Genomic DNA, 19,019 nt, shown 5'->3' with positions numbered 1-19,019 from the left:
TCTCAGCTCGTTACCTGTATAAAAGACACCTAGGAGCCATAAATCTTTCTAACACGTAGGCTTTCGCGACCAATATTATGAGAAATCTTTCTGATTGAGAGGGGGTCAAATCCTTATTTCCCTCATTAAAATGCAAATCAATTTATTAAATTTTTGACATGCGTTTTTCTGGATTTTTGTTGTTATTCTGTCTCTCACTGTTCAAATAAACCTACCATTAAAATTATAGACATAATTTCTTTGTTAGTGGGCAAACGTACAAAATCAGCAGGGGATAAAATACCTTTTTCCCTCACTGTAGATGATTTGGCTGCTTAGATAAATTTCCACGTGATAAGCCACTTCGTTGAGCTATTTGCTGCCAGATCGCTTCTGAAAAAGAAGCGAAAAGCTAAGTCGGCTTTACCTGGTAAAATATAGGTGTACATATTTTTTTTTATTTAAAGCTTTCGTGACTGCAGGGATTCATATTCTTGGTTCTTTCGGTAAAGTCACGTAGAAGGGAAACAATAAAATAATAAAAATATAAAACAATAATATTCTCACGACGTTTCGACTGCAACACAAGCAATCATCATCAGGTGTGAAAACCGCAGCAAGAACATTTGAAATTTTCGAAACGTCGTGAGAATTTTATTGTTTTATATTTTTATTATTTATTGTTTCTCTTCTACGTTACTTTACCGAAAGAACCAAGAATATATGTGTACATAGTTTAGTGATTAGCTTACCTGTCCTATACGTTTCACTCATACCTTGTTTTTGTATTGTAACGTTCTGACCCGTCCTACTGGACATTTGTTAAGCGGAGCTTCCTAGCGCACCGGATTCCTCCAATATAAATAGATATTCTGATTATGAAGTCGATTCCGTAAAGCGAGTCTTACGTGATATGTGAATATCGGTGGAGGTTGCACGTTCCAGTGGATCAGAATATCCGATTTTAACGATTCACCTGATTGCAATTCTGAAAGTCTGTATACAAATGATGTGTACGACAGAAACCCCAACAGGAAAATATATAATGGCCGACGTTTCGGGCAATGACCCGAAGCGTGGCCTATTATATTTTTTACATATCAACAACAGTGTTATTTCCGAATCTGTTACGTTTTTTTTCTCACTGTGTAACAGCAGATTGATTAAATTTCTTGATAATCCCCTCGTTTCAAATAGTCGTTAGATAATTCACTTTTAATATTGGCCATGTAAAGATATTGAAACCACTAAAGTTATGCCACCTCAGATGGTACCGATAAAATGTATTGTCTGGCCTGGGCCCAGACACCGAAGGAAGGTTGGTTGGACGTTTTATATTCGTTTGACATTTGCAACCAAAGCACTTAGCCACACCATTCCAACTGGAATAGGATAGAATAGGTTGTGAACATGATACGGGTTGTAAAAAATATCTGAACGGTGCGTTTGACAAAGATAGGTAAAATTAGAAAAAAAACATTCCATAAATTGTACTTTTCCTGATTTACACCCAAAGTGCTTTCTTTTCTGACTACCAATTAGAAAATGACGATCGCCTCAAAAAAGAACAGAATCTGCAAAAAAAACCCTCTAGACTCAGCAAAAAGACATCAATGGTACAGTTGCTTTCTGTGAAAGTCAGGCAGGATGAGGGCGTGAGTGGCTTGGCGGTGTGGGTGGGAGGGAACCAAGGATATATATTTTTTTAATCCTCCGCATCCTGAGAAATACACAACCCCCTCCAACATTCCAGATGTGTCATGTGATGGGTTTGCTCCAGCCATATTGTTCCTTGGGAGTTGTGCTTAATGTGTGCATTGACTTGTGTGTGCCTCAAGTAGCAGCTGGCAGGGCGCTGGTTTAAAGGTAACTGAGGAAAAAACAGGGGCAGCTGCCTTGTGCCAACAAGGGCCAATTTGTGCCTTTGTCTTGTGCCGTTCATGTGGAAGCAATCAATGCAAAAGTAAGTTCTTTAACTCGCCTCGCTATGTGGTCACTTTATTGCACAGAAGTGTGAAGATGGCCATGTGTGTTTTTGTGTGCTTACTGCTTTACTGTACATTTACACTAACGGCCCGTTTATCACTCCGTTGTTGGATTCGGGCTCCCCATGTTCTGCAGAATGGGTAATTTGCCCTGCATACTTCACGCTGTTGGCTAAGGTGGAGGGAGTAGACCGCAACAATTCATGTTGCTGCACTGCCCTCTGAATGTTATTGTACTCAATCAGTATTTACTGCAATAGAGTTTTTTTTGGGTTCCATCACGTAAATATAAATGTGTCGTTAAACCCGTCACCACCCGACACAGCCAATTAATAAGGTTTGTCACGTAAACACAACATGCCAGTATGCTACTCGTACAGCACACCGGTGTGTTGGAGAGTAATCCAACAACATTTACAATTCGAGTATGACGTTTCGCCAGTAATTACAACTAGCATCAGGCGACAGCCAGATTTGTGGAGAAATCCTCCTGTTTCGTTCTTAATTGTTTGTGTCGGATGGTGGCAGGTTTAACTACACATTTATATTTATGAAATCTAACAAAAAAACTATTATTGATAATATTGGTCGCGAAAGCCTACATTATTTACTGTTTTGATTGAAAGCTTTCATGACTGCAGGGATTCATATTATTAGTTCTTTCGGTAAAGTCACGTAGAAGGGAAACAATAAAATAAAAATATAAAACAATAAAATTATCACGACGTTTCGACTGCAACACAAGCAATCATCACCAGGTGTGAAAACCACTTGAAGAAAAATTGAAAAAAGTGACGTTTTTTTTTAACGTTAGCACCACGGAGAGCGATTTGGCAGTTATTCAGATGGACGAGTCCATCTATGTTCGGAAAAGAGGAGCGGGGAGACGAAAATAATGGATGCGGTCTGAAAGCCACCATAAGCGTGAACAATAAATTAAGACCCGAAATGGTTTATCAAATCCTTCCAATGATTGCTAAGCCAGAATCCATCTTCTCGGTTGAAATTGTGTCTGTGTTTGTATATGTGGATAGCCTCATGAACGAATCTTTCATGGTAGCCAGATGGCTTGCAAAGAACCTCTGTCTTGGAGAAGTCAATGTCATGTGAACCTACTGATTTATAACAGTGATCTGCCACGGCCGAGGTGTTGGTCTTACCGTGTTTTAGGTCTGCTTTGTGTTCATGAATGCGGTCCGAGACATGTCGTTTGGTTTCTCCAATGTAACTACTGGCCACATGGCCAGCCTGTTCTAGACCAAATCTTCGACCACATCAATTCCATACACCCAGCCATCAGATTTACCATGGAAGTCGAAAAACATGGCAAGCAACCTTTTTTGGATGTCCTAATAAAAAAAAGACCTGATGGTTCAATGAGCCACTCTGTCTACAGGAAAGCTACCCATACGGATGTTTACCTGAAACCGGATTCCCACCACCATCCATCCCAGAATAATTCCCTCATCAAGACTCTGCACCATAGAGCCCAATGCATATCCGACCAGGAACACATAGCCAGTGAACTCAAGCACGTACACCAAGCTCTTAAGGCTAATGGTTACTCCGACTACACAATCCGCAAAGCTATCACTCCAACCATGAAGAAGGACCTTCTTGAGGAGCCTTTCAAAACCATCACTTTACCTTACATTGCGGGGATCACAAAAAAGATCTCCAAAATCTTGAATGAACACAAGATCCAGGTCCGATTCAACACATTACATAAAATCCGTGATCTGATTTCGTCTGTAAAAGATGTGATTCCGGACATACAGTACCCTGGCGTCTACAAACTAAGTTGCCTCTGTGGTAGCAGTTACATTGGAAAAACCAAACGACATGTCTCGGACCGCATTCGTGAACACAAAGCAGACCTAAAACACGGTAGGACCAACACCTCGGCCGTGGCAGATCACTGTTATAATTCAGTAGGCTCACATGACATTGATTGCTCCAAGACAGAGGTTATTTGCAAGCCATCTGGCTACCATGAGAGATTCGTTCATGAGGCTATCCACATATACAAACATAGAGACAATTTCCACCGAGAAGATGGATTCTGGCTTAGCAATCATTGGAAGGATTTGATCAACCATTTCAGGTCTTAATTGATTGTTCATGCTTACGGTGGCTTTCAGACCGCATCCATTATTTTCGTCTCTCCCCTTCTCTTATCCAAACATAGATGGACTCCGATTTAAAGCTTTCGTGACTGCAAGGATTCATCTTCTTTGGTTCTTTCGGTAAAGTCACTTAGAATGAGAATAAAATAATAAAATAAAACAAAAAATTCTCTCGACGTTTCGGCCACAACACAAGTGGCCTTCTTCAGGTGAAAGGAACAAACCTGTCGGGACGACAGAGCTACAATGAACGCTGCTAAGATTCGCAGCGTCTTTTAAGTTGGTTGAGATAAGTGAGCCACCTTGACAAAGGGGTTTACATATCAACCAGGAGAATTTAGCATTGAAACAGTTGAGGGATTAGCTTGTGACTGGTCACAGAAATAGCTATGTTAAAGTCAAAGCCTACACATCCACAGAGGCACCTAGTGCATGGACGCCAAAGGGGCTGCAACAACTCAACTATCATGCAGTCATGAAGAAGGATCCTCTTGTTGAGCCACTCAAAACCATCACCGTACCCTACATTGCTGGGGTCACTAAAAATATCTCCAAAATCCTGAATAAACACAAGATCCAGGTAAACCAAGATCCATGTAAACCCCTTTGTCAAGGTGCCTCACTTCTCTCAACTAGCTTAAAAGACGCTGTTAATCTTAGCAGCGTTCATTGTAGCTCTGTCGTCCCGACAGGTTTGTTCCTTTCACCTGAAGAAGGCCACTTGTGTTGTGGCCGAAACGTCGTGAGAATTTTATTGTTTTATTTTATTAGTTTATTCTCATTCTACGTGACTTTACCGAAAGAACCAAAGAAGATAGATGGACTCGTCCATCTGAATAACTGCCAAATCGCTCTCCGTGGTGCTAACGTAAAAAAAAACGCCACTTAATTCAAATTTTCTTGCTGTGGTTTTCACACCTGATGATGATTGCTTGTGTTGCAGTCGAAACGTCGTGAGAATTTTATTGTTTTATATTTTTATTATTTTATTGTTTCCCTTCTACGTGACTTTACCGAAAGAACCAAGAATATTATTTACTGTATTGCACTGATGAACGATTAGGTCATTAGTATACAATGTTTGGCATGTACTGGTATTTTTCTGGTTGCAGGCAACGTGCTACTGCCATTTCTTCACTTCCCAAGATTTCCTCAAGGTAATTCGTCTCCATATTAGGCTCCAGAAAAGACAACACTTGCACGAAACTTTGCAATTCTGAAGGTGACGGTTAAATCATCCATTCGGTGTCACCTAACGATCTGAAATCCTGATTGTAGGTAGACTCGGCTCATCATCCCTTCAAGGTTGGTAAAGCACGCACTATTTTTTGGGAGGTTAACAGTGGATATTCTATGCCAATACTATCCTTTACCATCGAAGTGGACAATGTAAAGAATGCAGTGCATAGGTAATAGAAAGGTGGATTTATTGTGTAGGGATAAGAAGAACAGAGTCTTTGTGAGTGTTGGGTGAAATGCGGCAGTCTGGGTAGTTTAAGCTTGTAATTTGTGCTCTCAAATGACAGTGCTGACGTTTATCTCCATCTTCTTTAAAAACTTTCTTAATGATTGAGTGCTAGACAAACCTTATCCCTATCTATGCTCTTTGGTTCTTTCGGTAAAGTCACGTAGGTATAAAATAAAAGAAGTCATCAGGTGAGAAAGCTTGTGTTGCGCCCGAAACGTCGTGATTTATTTTATTTTCTAACTACGTGACTTTACCGAAAGAACCAAAGAGTATGGATTCCTGCAGTCACGAAAGCTTAAAATCAAGATTATCCCTATCTAGTTTCATTTTATTTTAGTGTCATATATGTGTACCTCACCTATTATTTATCTTATTTTTCCACCTCAGGAATGTAGGGCACCAATTATTTTGAATGAAATGTTAATTGGGCCGAGGAAAGCATTGCTCAGTAGATTGTGTGTCGTGCTCACAAGCACAAATCTTCCCACAATACAATGTGCAAGCAACATTTTATTATTTTACTTTTAAAATAAATTTGTTGATTTTGCATACTTTTGTAATACATTGTGTGCCAGCATCAAGGTCCAAATATGATCAATTTAAGGGAAAAAATCCTGCAAATTACTGGATGTAGATTACACGCAGGAACATTGCTCCCTACTAGCAGACTATATCTGTGTGAAACATAGTGCCTTTGTTATAGCCCTGCACTATAAGAATCGAGCAAACACAAATGTATTTAATTACTATTCATTATACTCTTTGGTTCTTTCGGTGGCTTTACCGAAAGAACCAAAGAGTATTGATTCCTGCAGTCACGAAAGCTTCAAATCATTACTATTCATTATTTTAGTTTAACTGGCCACCCCTCCCTCCATTACCCAGGTTAATCGGGAGTCGAATGTCCTGCTTATGCTATGAGCGCACCAGGGTATTTTGTGTGTATACATGATACATTACTTTGTGTTTTGTATATTGAACCGCATATACAGTAGTGTACGTAATCTAGTTTTCACATATTTACTTGGTGTCCAGTGTGAAACAACCTATACTGTAATAAAAATTGTGCATCTCATATCTGAAATAAAGCCACATTTCTCCCTTATCAGAGTTGAATCTCAAGACTGTGGCATGATGATGGTGGTTGCTAACTGTGGTCCTTGTCAGCTTGACTCGTTTCAGTGCAAGTTCTGACACTGGCTGAAACTGGCACTTTGGGCAGCAGGTGACACCATGAACACAGAGGGCAGTGTGGTGGTCACCTTCCGTGGAACTGAGAGAGAGGCCAGGTGAATCACGGACACAGCAGCCGGCCGTATAACTATTGCAGTATCTTTCATGAGGAATAATCTTCGGAAAGTGAGGTGGCTGACTCCATGATTCATGGCATTTAACAGATAGAGTTCAAATCTGGTCCGCCACCACTTTATTATTCCCTTGTATAGTGTGTTTATGGTTTCAATATTGACACCTACAATGCTGCCATATTGACTTGGTTTCTTACTTGATCTTCCCTAACGTTCATTAATGATTCAATCATTGACATGGGACAGTACTACAGTATTTAGAAGAAAGGATCAGTGTCTAGGGTAATAGAGGCCTATTGAAGTTCAGTTCAGTTAATTTATTAGGTATAGCCCTGTGAGCCATGCGGCTCTAGAATCGGGTGCAACCGCAACAAACAAAAACATGAACAAGAAACATCTTAAAGTGACTACGCGCAACAGAAAAATACAGGAAAAAACAGCAAAGTCTTCCAGAAAAAGCGCCGTATATCAACGCTGTGTGCAAAAATCCCAGTGGGATGCAAGTCAAACAATAACAACCATAAGACAATTTAGATTAAAGTTATCAGTCTAACTCTGTACTACAACAAACAAATATGGCGAAACCAAAACGTTTTCGAAATCATCAAAATAAGGCTATAAAAAACAATGTAACAGTGATCATAGGAACTGTGATTCAAATTTAACAATAAACGATATACATATCATGTACGACCAAACTTTGCAGCCATAGCTGGCAGCATGAGTCACTCCATAACAACAGGAGTATCAGTAGGAGCATCAAAACATTTCAATGCACCTTTAAAGATCAGCACACTATAATCAAAACTCAAGATCATACTTTGCAGTGGTCATCTAGAGCGATACATTTTATTTCAGGCCACTGAATAGCAGTGGCAGCTAGGGGTGTACTACTCCTCTAGAGCAGTTTTGAGTGAAGATCTCACAGGTAGTGATCCAAGCTGCAGTTTATTGGCGATAGCATTCCAGACGCTGGGGGCATCAATAGCAAAGACCCTTCCTCCAGAATTTGTATGGCAATAAAGAATGGGAAGCTGGTAAATGAGCGAAGACCTTAGGTCACATTTGTTCTTCGAAACAGTGAGGAGATCCAGCAAGTAGTGTGCTGATTTTTTTGTAAATACATCGTGAATAAATAAGATCTGATGCACAAGCCGTTGATCATTAAGAGATGTTAAGTTTGACCCAATGTAGAGATCGCAGTGGTGGGTCCTATATGGGCAGTTCAATGCAGATCTTAAGACCGAGTGATAAATTGAGTCAAGCTTCTTCAGTACAGACCTGGGGGCTTATTTATAAATGATGTCACAGTAGAGTAGAGGCAGTATGGTAGCTTTTATCAATTCCAAACGGAACATTGGGGGGAAGCAGTGCTTGTGTCGATACAGAAAACCAATTTTTATTTTTGTCTTTTTATCAATATAATCAATGTGATCTTGAAAATTCAGTTTTGAATCAAGGATGACCCCAATATACTTATAGATCTTGACCTGCTCTATTTGATAATTATTTAAGGAATGTAATTGGGGAAAAATAACTTCCCGCTTTAGTCATGGTGAGAAGCATAGCACCTTGGTTTTGGAGGTATTCAGGACTAGTTTAAGAGCAACTAGCTGATGTTGTAGTTTGTTGAAATCACCCTGGAGCTTAGCAATCATGTCATCCAAAGAGCGGCCAGCAGTAACCACAAACGTAGCTCTGTGATGTCAATATCCATGGCCAGTAGTTGATCCGTGATGAACTGCCTACAGGAATTTAAACTCATGGCATGGCTGATAGTATGATTATGATAACTAGGATATACAATAATTAATTACATCCAAGAGCAACATTTAAGAGTGAATGATACAGTTGTCAGCTATCTCCTTCTGGAATTGCATAAGTTTGGTCACTTTTTACAAGTCTGAAATCACTAACTTAAGGGCCACTTGCATATATATTCATTTATATAGTGAAATCGTGAGCAAAGAAGCTGAAATTACTAGAATAGCTGCACATGAAAATTATTTTACACTCCGAATATTAACGCATGGCTTGGACTCAGCTTCTCATATGTACTTGTTTTACAGTAAAATGTTGATGTATAGTGTCTAAATTTAACCACATCTCTAGATAATGATGTGCAATATAGCAGCATGCACGTCGTTGGGAAAGAAGCAAGAATACGTATTGTAGACAGTTTTAATAATTGGAATTCCCCTGATCCACATACACACATGTTACGATTGTTTTTTTTTTATAAAGTACGGTTTAATTAAGTGTCTTTGGATTTGCAATAATCAATAGAGGTAATTTTGTAAAGTGGGGTTTTTAAGCCATGTATTTATTTGCTGTGGACATAAACATGAACTGGTCCAAATTGTCTTGGTTCTTTCGGTAAAGTCACGTAGAAGGGAAATAATAAAATAATAAAAATAAAACATAATATAATAAAAGTCTCACGACGTTTCGGCCACAACGCAAGCAGCCATCCTCAGGTGAAGAAACAGAGCTGTCAAAAAGACAACTGCTAAGCTTGGCAGCGTATTTTATGCTGGGTAGGAGGAGGAGAGCGCCTTGACAAAAGAGTTTACATATCAACAGAGGATATAAGCATGTTGATGACATTTTGATTTAAAGCTTTCGTGACTGCAGTAATTCATATTCTTAGCTCTTTTGGTAAAGTCACGTTGAAGGGAAACATAACACAAACGGTCGTCATCAGGTGTGAAAAAAACAACGGCAAGAAACATTTGAAAGAAGTGTCAGTCCGCATTTATATATTAATTTATTTCTAGACGGTGTTTTATTTAATTATAAAAAACGTCAGCTCCAAAATCTTGAATAAACACAAGATCCAGGTCCGTTTCAACACATTACATAAAATCCGTGATCTGGTTCCGTCTGTAAAAGATGTGATTCCGGACATACAGTACCCTGGTGTCTACAAACTAAATTGCCTCTATGGTAGTAGTTACATTGGAGAAACCAAACGCCATGTCTCGAACCGCATTCGTGAACACAAAGCAAACCTTAAACACGGTAGGACCAACACCTCGGCCGTGGCAGATCATTGTTATAATTCAGTAGGCTCACATGACATTGACTTTTCCAAGATAGAGGTTATTTTTAAGCCATCTGGCTACCATGAGAGATTCGTTAATGAGGCTATTCACATATACAAGCACAGAGAGAATTTCAACCGAGAAGATGGATTCTGGCTTAGCAATCATTGGAAGGATTTGATAAACCATTTCAGGTCTTAATTGATTGTTCACACTTACGGTGGCTTTCAGACAGCATACATTAATTTTTCGCCTCCCTCCTCTTTTCAGAACATAGATGGACTCGTCCTTCTAAATAAACTGCCAAATCGCTGCGCGTGGCGCTGACGTTTTTAATAAATAAATACACCGTTTTAAAATAAATAAATAAAAGGAAAACCGACACTTCTTTCAAATGTTTCTTGCCGTTGGTTTTTTCACACCTGATGACGACCGTTTGTGTTATAGTCGAACCGTCGTGAGAATTTTTATTGTTTTATATATATTTTATTATTTTATTGTTTCCCTTCAACGTGACTTTACCGAAAGAGCTAAGAATATGTTGATGACAAATTATGATATGGGGTTAGTCACTCCTTGCAGAATGTGTAGGCGGTGGGGGGTCTCAGAGTCATGTTATGCTAGTGTATTATGTGGGATTAGCAGTAATAAAGGGAGGGAAATTTTAATAATAAAGAACTGCAGCAGCCAAACCACCGCGTATCAAGCTAGTGTATTATGCGTAAAACAAAAAAGGAGTTTCTAAAAAACTACAAATACCCTACTACCATACAATAAACCGATGTGAAAAACCTAAATAACACGTTCCTTCGGAGTGGGCAGGTAGGAACTTGGTTGGACAGCGCATTTGTGCGATCCGCGTTGGATACTGTCGTCATGTTGGAGGTTGTAGCTGTTACTGTTGCATCTGATGATGATTCTTGATTTATTGCTGATGTTGGTCTTTAAGTTCATGCAGCTGCTGCAGCAGCAGGTCGCGCCTGTGCTGTGACGCCGCCTCCTGCGTGTACCACGCGCGCCAATCCACCTGATCTGGTCCTTGAACGGCCACGATGCCGTCGTAATCGCGCACCGGGTGCATGATGTTGAGCAGGGCGTAGACGCCGCAGTCGTAGCTGTTCGTTGCTGCAGCACAAGCGTTGCGCGACTGCCCCCGCGCAGCCATTGAGTCTAACAGCATGGCAGTCGAACTTGTGCCGAAACTCCAATTCTGTGGATGGAATTCCGGATATGCACGACAGACAGACAAATAATTCGTGGTGGGCATTGTGGAACCTGTTGTTCCTACCTGTATAATCCAGTACTGTATATACGAAGTGTGTATTTCATGGGTTATTTGACTGACATCTAGCGGGTAATGACAGTATTGTGCTCTATAACAGTCAAGTACGACTGATGATTCTGAGCACATACGTACATCAACAAACACTTGTATCAGTGACTTCAAACTTTCGTTGACTGTAGGAATTCATATTATTTGGTTCTTTCGGTAAAGTTACGTAAATGATGATGACCGCTTGTGTTGCGATCAAAACGTCGTGTGAGTTTTTGGTTCTTATTAATTTTTTTAAAAAAATTCCATCTACGTGACTTTACCGACAGAACCAAAGAATATGTAGTTTATATTTAGTTTTTTCACATCGGTATTAGTGGTAATTGCAATTCTTTAGCGTCAATATGCTAAATTCATCTGTTGATATGTAAACTCAGCTTATTAGAGAGTATATTGAGTTTATTGATAATATTGATGTATATTCTTAGTTCTTTCGGTAAAGTCACGTTGAAGGGAAACAACAAAATAATAAAATATATTAAATAAATATATATTTTGTTGTTTCCCTTCAACGTGACTTTACCGAAAGAACTAAGAATATGAATTACTGCAGCAACTAAAGCTTTAAATCAAAATTTTATATTGATGTAGTTTATATTTTAGTTTTTTATCAGTTTACTGTATGGTATTCATTATATAGTGTAGTATATACCCAGTTACTTAATGTTAATAGCTCAGCTTATTGGAGAGTATATTGTGTACATTGATTATATTGATGTAGGTTATATTTAGGTTTTTCGTATCGGTTTATTTTATGGTAGTAGGGCATTTGTCGTTCTTTAGAAACTCCTTTTTTGTTTTACAAATAATACACTAGCTTGATACGCGGTGGTTTGGCTGCTGCAGTTCTTTATTATTAAAATTTCCCTCCCTTTATTACTGCTAATCCTACATAATACACGAGCACAATATGACTCTGAGACCCCCCACCGCCTACACATTCCGCAAGGAGTGACTAACCCCATATCTGCATTTGTCATCAATATGCTAAATTCCTCTGTTGATATGTAAACTCTTTTGTCAAGGCTCTCTCCTCCTCCCACCCAGCTTTAAATACGCTGTCAAGCTTAGCAGTGTTCATTAAGACGCTGTCTTTCCGACAGCTCTGTTTCTTCACCTGAGGACGGCTGATTGCGTTGTGGCCGAAACGTCGTGAGAATTTTATGATGTTTTATTTTTATTATTTTATTATTTCCCTTCTACGTGACTTTACTGAAAGAACCAATAATATAAATCCCTGCAGTCACGAAAGCTTTAAATAGAAATTAATGGTCCACATTTGTCTATCTCTCTCTCACTGCTGTCAGTCAGCCACCTTATCTAAAATATTTGTTGATGGGGACCTAAAACAGGAGGTGCAACAATGCAGTTCTTCAGGAATTGCTGATGTTATTTTTTTGCATAATTCACAAAGGCCGGGTGTTTTTTGTACATGTGCGTGTTATTTGCCATCCGTGGGAGATGTGCAGTGCTGTGAGAACTGGGGAGCACAACGAAGATGGTCTGCGTGTGCAGTTAGAAGACACTGTGCATGCAAATAGATGTTCGTCCACTGGCGGCAGGTAGTCATTGGAAGTTGCACACACATTCACTAGGAGTATGTTGTTATGCCACCCATTCGGCCATTGTGACATATAAAAGCCAAATGTAATCATTTATGTTGTATGTATGTTTGTTGAACTTCTGTCGCACCACACATAGGCAAGTTTGATAATCAGAGGCGCAGAGAGGAAGGACAATAAACTAAACACAAAAAGCAGTTCATCATCATCATTGGACCTCCTTTGCCAGTACCAAAATTTAATAATAGGGTTTTTCCCCTTTTTTCTGGCAACAAAACTGAAACCTTTTTTTGCAAGGATTCCTGTCTGCATTAACCACAATCCCTGTAATCAAAATGCAAACAAAAACATACTATGATAATATATGCATTGTCCTTGAAACTGATTGGTCCTCACCAAAAGCCTTTTGGCGTCATCTGGTCGAGCACCAATTGGGCCTAGGCTCAAAAGAAAGCCGTCCCTTGGTGAGGACCAATCAGTTTCAAGGGCAATGCATATATTATCATAGTATGTTTTTGTTTGCATTTTGACTGCAGGTATTGTGGTTAATGCAGACATTAATCCTTGTAAAAAAGGGTTTCAGTTTTGTTGCCAGAAAAAAGGGGAAAACCCCTATTATTACAAAAAGCAGTTCTAAAGAAAATAGTTTTTTACCCCATGGGATGCTGCCATGGTGGAATAGTTAACACACTGGATTTTCCATTCGAAAGTTACCGGTTCATTCACCTTGCATGGCAGTTGGGCGAAATAGGGTAGTTCCTTAAATCTCCCTGATAATGTCCACTTTTTCCTTTAAAAGCTGTTCACACTTGAACCTCATGTGCCTGGGAAAATGGTTCATTTAGTTAGGCACATGAAGATTAAACGATTAGGATTCTTACATCCATTAACATTCTTTAGAAACATGCATGTTTATTATTTGGCTGCTATACATTTCCACATAAGCTACTTCGTTGAGCTATCATTTGTGGCCAGGTTGCTTCTGAAAAAGAGGTAATAGCTCAGTGGGTTTTACCTGGTAAATAAAATAACATTGTGTTTTACACTCATGATACTTGCATACAATCACGACTGACAATCGAATCTTTACGATTCATAAACATATATATGTAAGATAATAGGGTTTTCCCCTTTTTTCTGGCAACAAAACAGGTGTTAAGATGTTAAAACACCAAACTCAAACCTTTAACAAGGAATCATGACTGCATTAACCACAATGCTTGTGGTCAGAATGCAAACAAAAAACACACTCTGATGATATATGCATTGTCTTTGAAACTGATTGGTCCACACCAGAGACAGCTTTCTTTTGAGCCTCGTCTCAAACGGTGTTTAGACCAGAGGACGAAAGCTGTCTCTGATGTGGACCAATCAGTTTCAAGGACAATGCATATATAAAATTTTGATTTGAAGCTTTCGTGACTGCATCGATTCATCTTCTTGGTTTTTTCGGTAAAGTCACGTAGAAGGGAAAGAATAAAATAATAAAAAATAAACATAATAAATAAATTATCACGACGTTTCGGCCACAACACAAGCAGCCGCCTTCAGGTGAAGAAACAGAACTGTCGGGAAGACAGCGTCGTGATAATTTTATTATGTTTGATTTTTATTATTTTATTATTTCCCTTCTATGTGACTTTACCGAAAGAACCAAGAAGATGTAAATTATATGTTCAGTTATATTTTGGCTAAGAGAATGCTTACTGCAGAATAAACAATAAAACATGTGTGACAGACATTACCTCATGAGATGGAACAAACCAGACAAAAAAGGAAGAGATTAATTGAAATGCCATGGAGGTGAAGTGTAACAATGCTCGTGTAAACATGTGGCTTGTTATGAGAGTGTCTCGTGGTGTAAATTTTGTTGCTTTTAATTACATCCCGAATGTCATGCCAGTGGATATGTGAACTCGTTTTTTTGCTTTAGGTTATCTGACAGCCGTTGGAAGCATGCAGTGGGGAGAGTGGTGCTTTCATTTGGATTCAGGTAACGTAAAGAGATTCCTCATTTGCATGTTAAATTGTGTGCCTCATTTACACTCGAGCATTGAGTGGCGTGGATGCATAGCTTGGCGGTTTTTTTGCTGAACACTCGTTCACTTTGCAAGGGTTCACGGTTAAAATCATACTTACAGCCAATGTGGGGTCTTCTGTGTGGTATTATATTTATTACTGAGGATGTCCGATGTTTCATATACTCACAGGAATAGTACTCACTGCTGAAGATGTTTTATTTTGTGCTTAGGGTTGCCATCTCTGCGGTACAAAAAAACACAACATATAATGCGAAGAATAATATCTCACAATAGTGGAAGAGGGGACAACTGCACATAAATGTATTGTCTTGAGCAATGTATTATTGTACACATTTTTATGTCCTGGGAAGACTTTAGATAATTTCCAAGGACAGCTATCTCAAAATGAGGACGGAACTGGGAAAGCCAGGACAGGTGGCAACCTTAGTTGTGCTGTCAACTATGGAGGATGTCTAATGTGTTGCAGAATCCTGGGCATGGTGCTTATTGTTGTGGACGTGGCACTGGTGATCATGAGTCTATTCGTGATGCTTCCCAATGCCCTCGTGATGCTTGAAGATCTGTCCCTCTTCATTGCCATCTTTTTTGCAGTGGACGTGGGGCTGCACGTCTTTGTTGAGGGGTCTGTGCATAGCTACACCACCACTTTTATTAACCCTACTCTTTATGTTAACCACTATCATATAATGTACACTTTTATAATTCTAAAGCTCCTTGGACTAAGGCATGACGTAAATTTATATAAGATGACATTACAAATTCACATTGGTTTGGTTGTGAATTGGACAATAATAACTTGGTCAAACTATCGGTTATAACATTCAAATAAAATTAATTGGTTGTGTGTTTCCAAATAAAGTGAATAAATGGACTAGTATCTCATTTTCTTTATTCTTTCGATAAAGTCAGAGAGATAGAAAATAAAAAACCCACGACATTTTGATCGCAACACAAGCGGTCGTCATCAGAAAAAGGGGGGGGTTCGCCTCCAAAGGCAAACTGTTTTATAAAGGTTTACAGATGGGCGAAGTCCAAGTGTGTCAACAGCATGGGCGGAGCAGCTAATGTAAATGTAGGAGTAGACACCGGGGAAGAGAGAGGGGGTAGAGATAGGGGAGAGAAAGGGGGTAGAGATACCCCCCTCTCTCTCCCCTTATATCTCCCCCTCTATCTCCCCCTATCTCTACCCCCCTCTCTCTCTCCCCTATCTCTACCCCCTCTCTCTCCCCTTATTCACTCTCTCCCCCTATCTCTACCCCCTCTCTCTCCCCTTATTCACTCTCTCCCCCTATCTCTACCCCCTCTCTCCCCCCCTATCTCTACCCCTTCTCTCTCCCCTTATTCACTCTCTCCCGCTATCTCTACCCCCTCTCTCTCCCCCTATCTCTACCCCCTCTCTCTCCCCCTATCTCTACCCCCCCCTCTCTCTCCCCCTATCTCTACCCCCTCTCTCTCCCCTTATTCACTCTCTCCCCCTATCTCTACCCCCTCTCTCTCCCCTATCTCTACCCCCCTCTCTCTCCCCTTATTCACTCTCTCCCCCTATCTCTACCCCATTCTCTCTCCCCTTATTCACTCTCTCCCCCTATCTCTACCCCCTCTCTCTCCCCCTAACTCTACCCCCTCTCTCTCTCCCCCGTTGTCTTCTCCTATATTAACATTAGCTGTCCCACCCATGCTGCTGACAAACTTGGACTACGCCCATCTGTAAACCTTTATAAACAGTTTGCCTTTGGAGGCTAACCCCCCCACCCTTTTCCTGATGACGACTACTTGTGTTACGATCGAAACGTCGTGGGTTTTTTTAATCTATGTGACTTTACCAAAAGAACCACAGAATATGAATTCCTGCAGTCACGAAAGTTTTTATTATCTCATTGTTGAATCAGAAACATTTGAACCCTTTTAAACTATAGTCACAGACTTTTGAACTATAGTCACAGACTTTTAAACTCTAGTCACAGACTTTTAAACTATAGTCACAGATTTTTAAAATATAGCCACAGATACTTCATATTCTTAGTTTTTTCGGTAAAGTCACGTTGAAGAGAAACAACAAAATAACAAAATATATATAAAACAATAAAAAATTCTCACGACGTTTCGACCATAACTCAAAAGGTCGTCTTCAGGTGTGTTGGTTTGCATAAATTTATTTTTAAACGGCGCATTTATTTCATTATAAAAAACGTTGGCGTCACGCGCAGCGATTTGGCAGTTTGCCCAGGACTAGTCCATCTATTTTTTAAAAAAAGACTTTTAAACTATAGTCACAGACTTTTAAACTATAGTCACAGACTTTTAAGCAACCTGTCAGGAAGATAACTTATCTCATAAAAAAAGAAACATCACAATGCTGATCATCTACATATTTGAGAACATTCCTTACATAAAGTATTGTGAAGTATTCACATTGATTGCCACACAGTAGCAATAAATAACAATACATTTTCTCTGTTTAATATTGGAATGGCGAAATAATTTAATGTGTGTGACTATGTTGTGTGTCTCTCTCTGCTTGTGTGTCTGGCTTTGTGTCTCCGTGTCTGTGTTTTGTATCTCTCTCAAATTTAGTTCTATCTGATGACAATTGCTTGTGTTGCAATCGAAACGTCGTATTCTATTATTTATTTTCTTTCTACGTGACTTTACCGAAAGAATCAAAGAGTAGTTTAAAGTTAAGCTTCATTGGCACATTATTCTGCTGAACATAAAATTGATGTATCTTTGTAATGAATTCATGTTTTAATGTTGTCTTCCGGTTAGGTTCCACCAATACTTCCATGACTGGCTCAATGTGCTGGACGCTGTCATCGTGTTTGTCACTCTGCTCATCGCTATCGTGCACCTGGTGGTGTTTTCTTATTTTACTGACATTGTCAGGTATTTCCATCAGTCATATCACTCTAGGTTTCCTATGCGGCTTTCTCTGGGCGCCCTTTGAGCTACGCCCAATGCTTTATTCCAAATCTAACCCCTTTATGGCCTTCACAGAGGACATCAACAAGGTGTCACTGCTCATAGCAATTTGTTTCCTGTAAAACGTAGCATTGGCATTGCAACACAGTTGATAACTGAACAAGTGAAATGAGTGCGTTTGTGGTTTTATTCTTAGGCTGGTGGTCATCTTACGAGTCCTGCGACTCATCATCTTGGTTCGAGCTTTCCGGATTTTGTCTCAGCGGAAGAAACTTGAGAAGGCTTCCCGTAAAATGGTACCCATGTTCACAGTGTCTTTATTATTTTTTTCTATTCTGATGAGCTTTCTTGTCATTTACCAATTTCATTTAGTGCCCCTATTGTCTTGGTTTTTATTTCAGTGTGACAGTGCATCATCCGTGTATATCCATTTACAAGTAACATTCTAATGCTTGTCAAATATATAACTTTGTCACTACATCCATAATATAGTTTTTTTGGGTCAGATTGCGTAAATATATGTGTCGTTAAAACCCGCCACCACCTGACACAGCTTAAACGCTGGCTAGCCGGATCCCATCCAGCCGGATTTCGCATTTAGGGACTCCAATGCCGGATAAACAATACAAGTGTAGTGCCGTGAATTTACTCGGACGACAACCGCCTTTCTTCCACCGTCACTTTTATTTCCATCGTTCCGCACACACTATAATTTCTCCTCTCCGCGCTCTGCCAACTTGGACACTCCGATTCCCCTCAGCACCGTCCGCTCATACTCCTCCCACACACAGTGGTTCTCTCTCTATCTCCTCACACACAGTGTCTCGTCTATCTCTTCACACGCAGTGACTTTATCTATCTCCGCACACACAGTGACTTGTCTGTCTATTCACACACAGTGACTATCTATCTCCGCACACACAGTGACTCTATCTATCTCTGCACACACAGTGACTTGTCTATCTATAACTCTCCCTGTACCTATCTCCCCCGTAACTACCTCTCTGCTAACGCTAACTCTCCCTATCGCTATTTACTGTCCTTTGGGTTCGGCTCTCAATCTATTCTTCCCTAACATTTGCCGGCTCTCCTCTTCGCATCTCTCGCTGCTCTCGCTGCTCTCTCTACCTCTCGCCAACAACTGCCCAACAACAACTCAACTCCCCGTCCAAATCACCTAGCGTTTTATCCCCTTTCCAATCAGCCTTAATTAATTGCCACGTGTCTCGCTGGCATTTTCCCGCCAGCTCGCAC

General features: G+C 39.9%; 1 protein-coding gene across 10 annotated transcripts in view; it reads left to right on the top strand.

The window, feature by feature from the left end:
• The first annotated feature begins 606 nt into the window (after positions 1-606).
• LOC116943510 (phosphatidylinositol 3,4,5-trisphosphate 3-phosphatase TPTE2-like) overlaps positions 607-19,019 on the top strand; it is a 59,836-nt gene continuing 41,423 nt past the window's right edge. The window contains exons 1-8 of one of the 10 annotated variants that reach the window (XM_032956394.2): positions 1,651-1,942; positions 5,203-5,247; positions 6,784-6,847; positions 12,712-12,804; positions 14,738-14,797; positions 15,313-15,468; positions 17,613-17,729; positions 17,962-18,061. In XM_032956394.2, coding sequence (XP_032812285.1) covers positions 6,792-6,847; positions 12,712-12,804; positions 14,738-14,797; positions 15,313-15,468; positions 17,613-17,729; positions 17,962-18,061 — 582 coding nt within the window. In that variant the 5' untranslated portion in view covers positions 1,651-1,942; positions 5,203-5,247; positions 6,784-6,791. Of the gene's footprint in view, positions 1,943-5,202; positions 5,396-6,725; positions 6,848-12,711; positions 12,805-14,737; positions 14,798-15,312; positions 15,469-17,612; positions 17,730-17,961; positions 18,062-19,019 lie in introns of all 10 variants that reach the window. The other 9 variants (XM_032956395.2, XM_076067761.1, XM_076067760.1 and 6 more) reach the window with 9 other exon arrangements.

The sequence above is a fragment of the Petromyzon marinus genome, chromosome 18 (assembly GCF_048934315.1).
Source record: "Petromyzon marinus isolate PM22_M1 ecotype Great Lakes invasive population chromosome 18, UKy_Petmar_22M1.pri1.0, whole genome shotgun sequence".
In the NCBI taxonomy this organism is placed as follows: Eukaryota; Metazoa; Chordata; class Hyperoartia; order Petromyzontiformes; family Petromyzontidae; genus Petromyzon; species Petromyzon marinus.
Note: the sequence above shows the minus strand (reverse complement) of the source record. Positions and strands in the feature narration are given on the sequence as shown.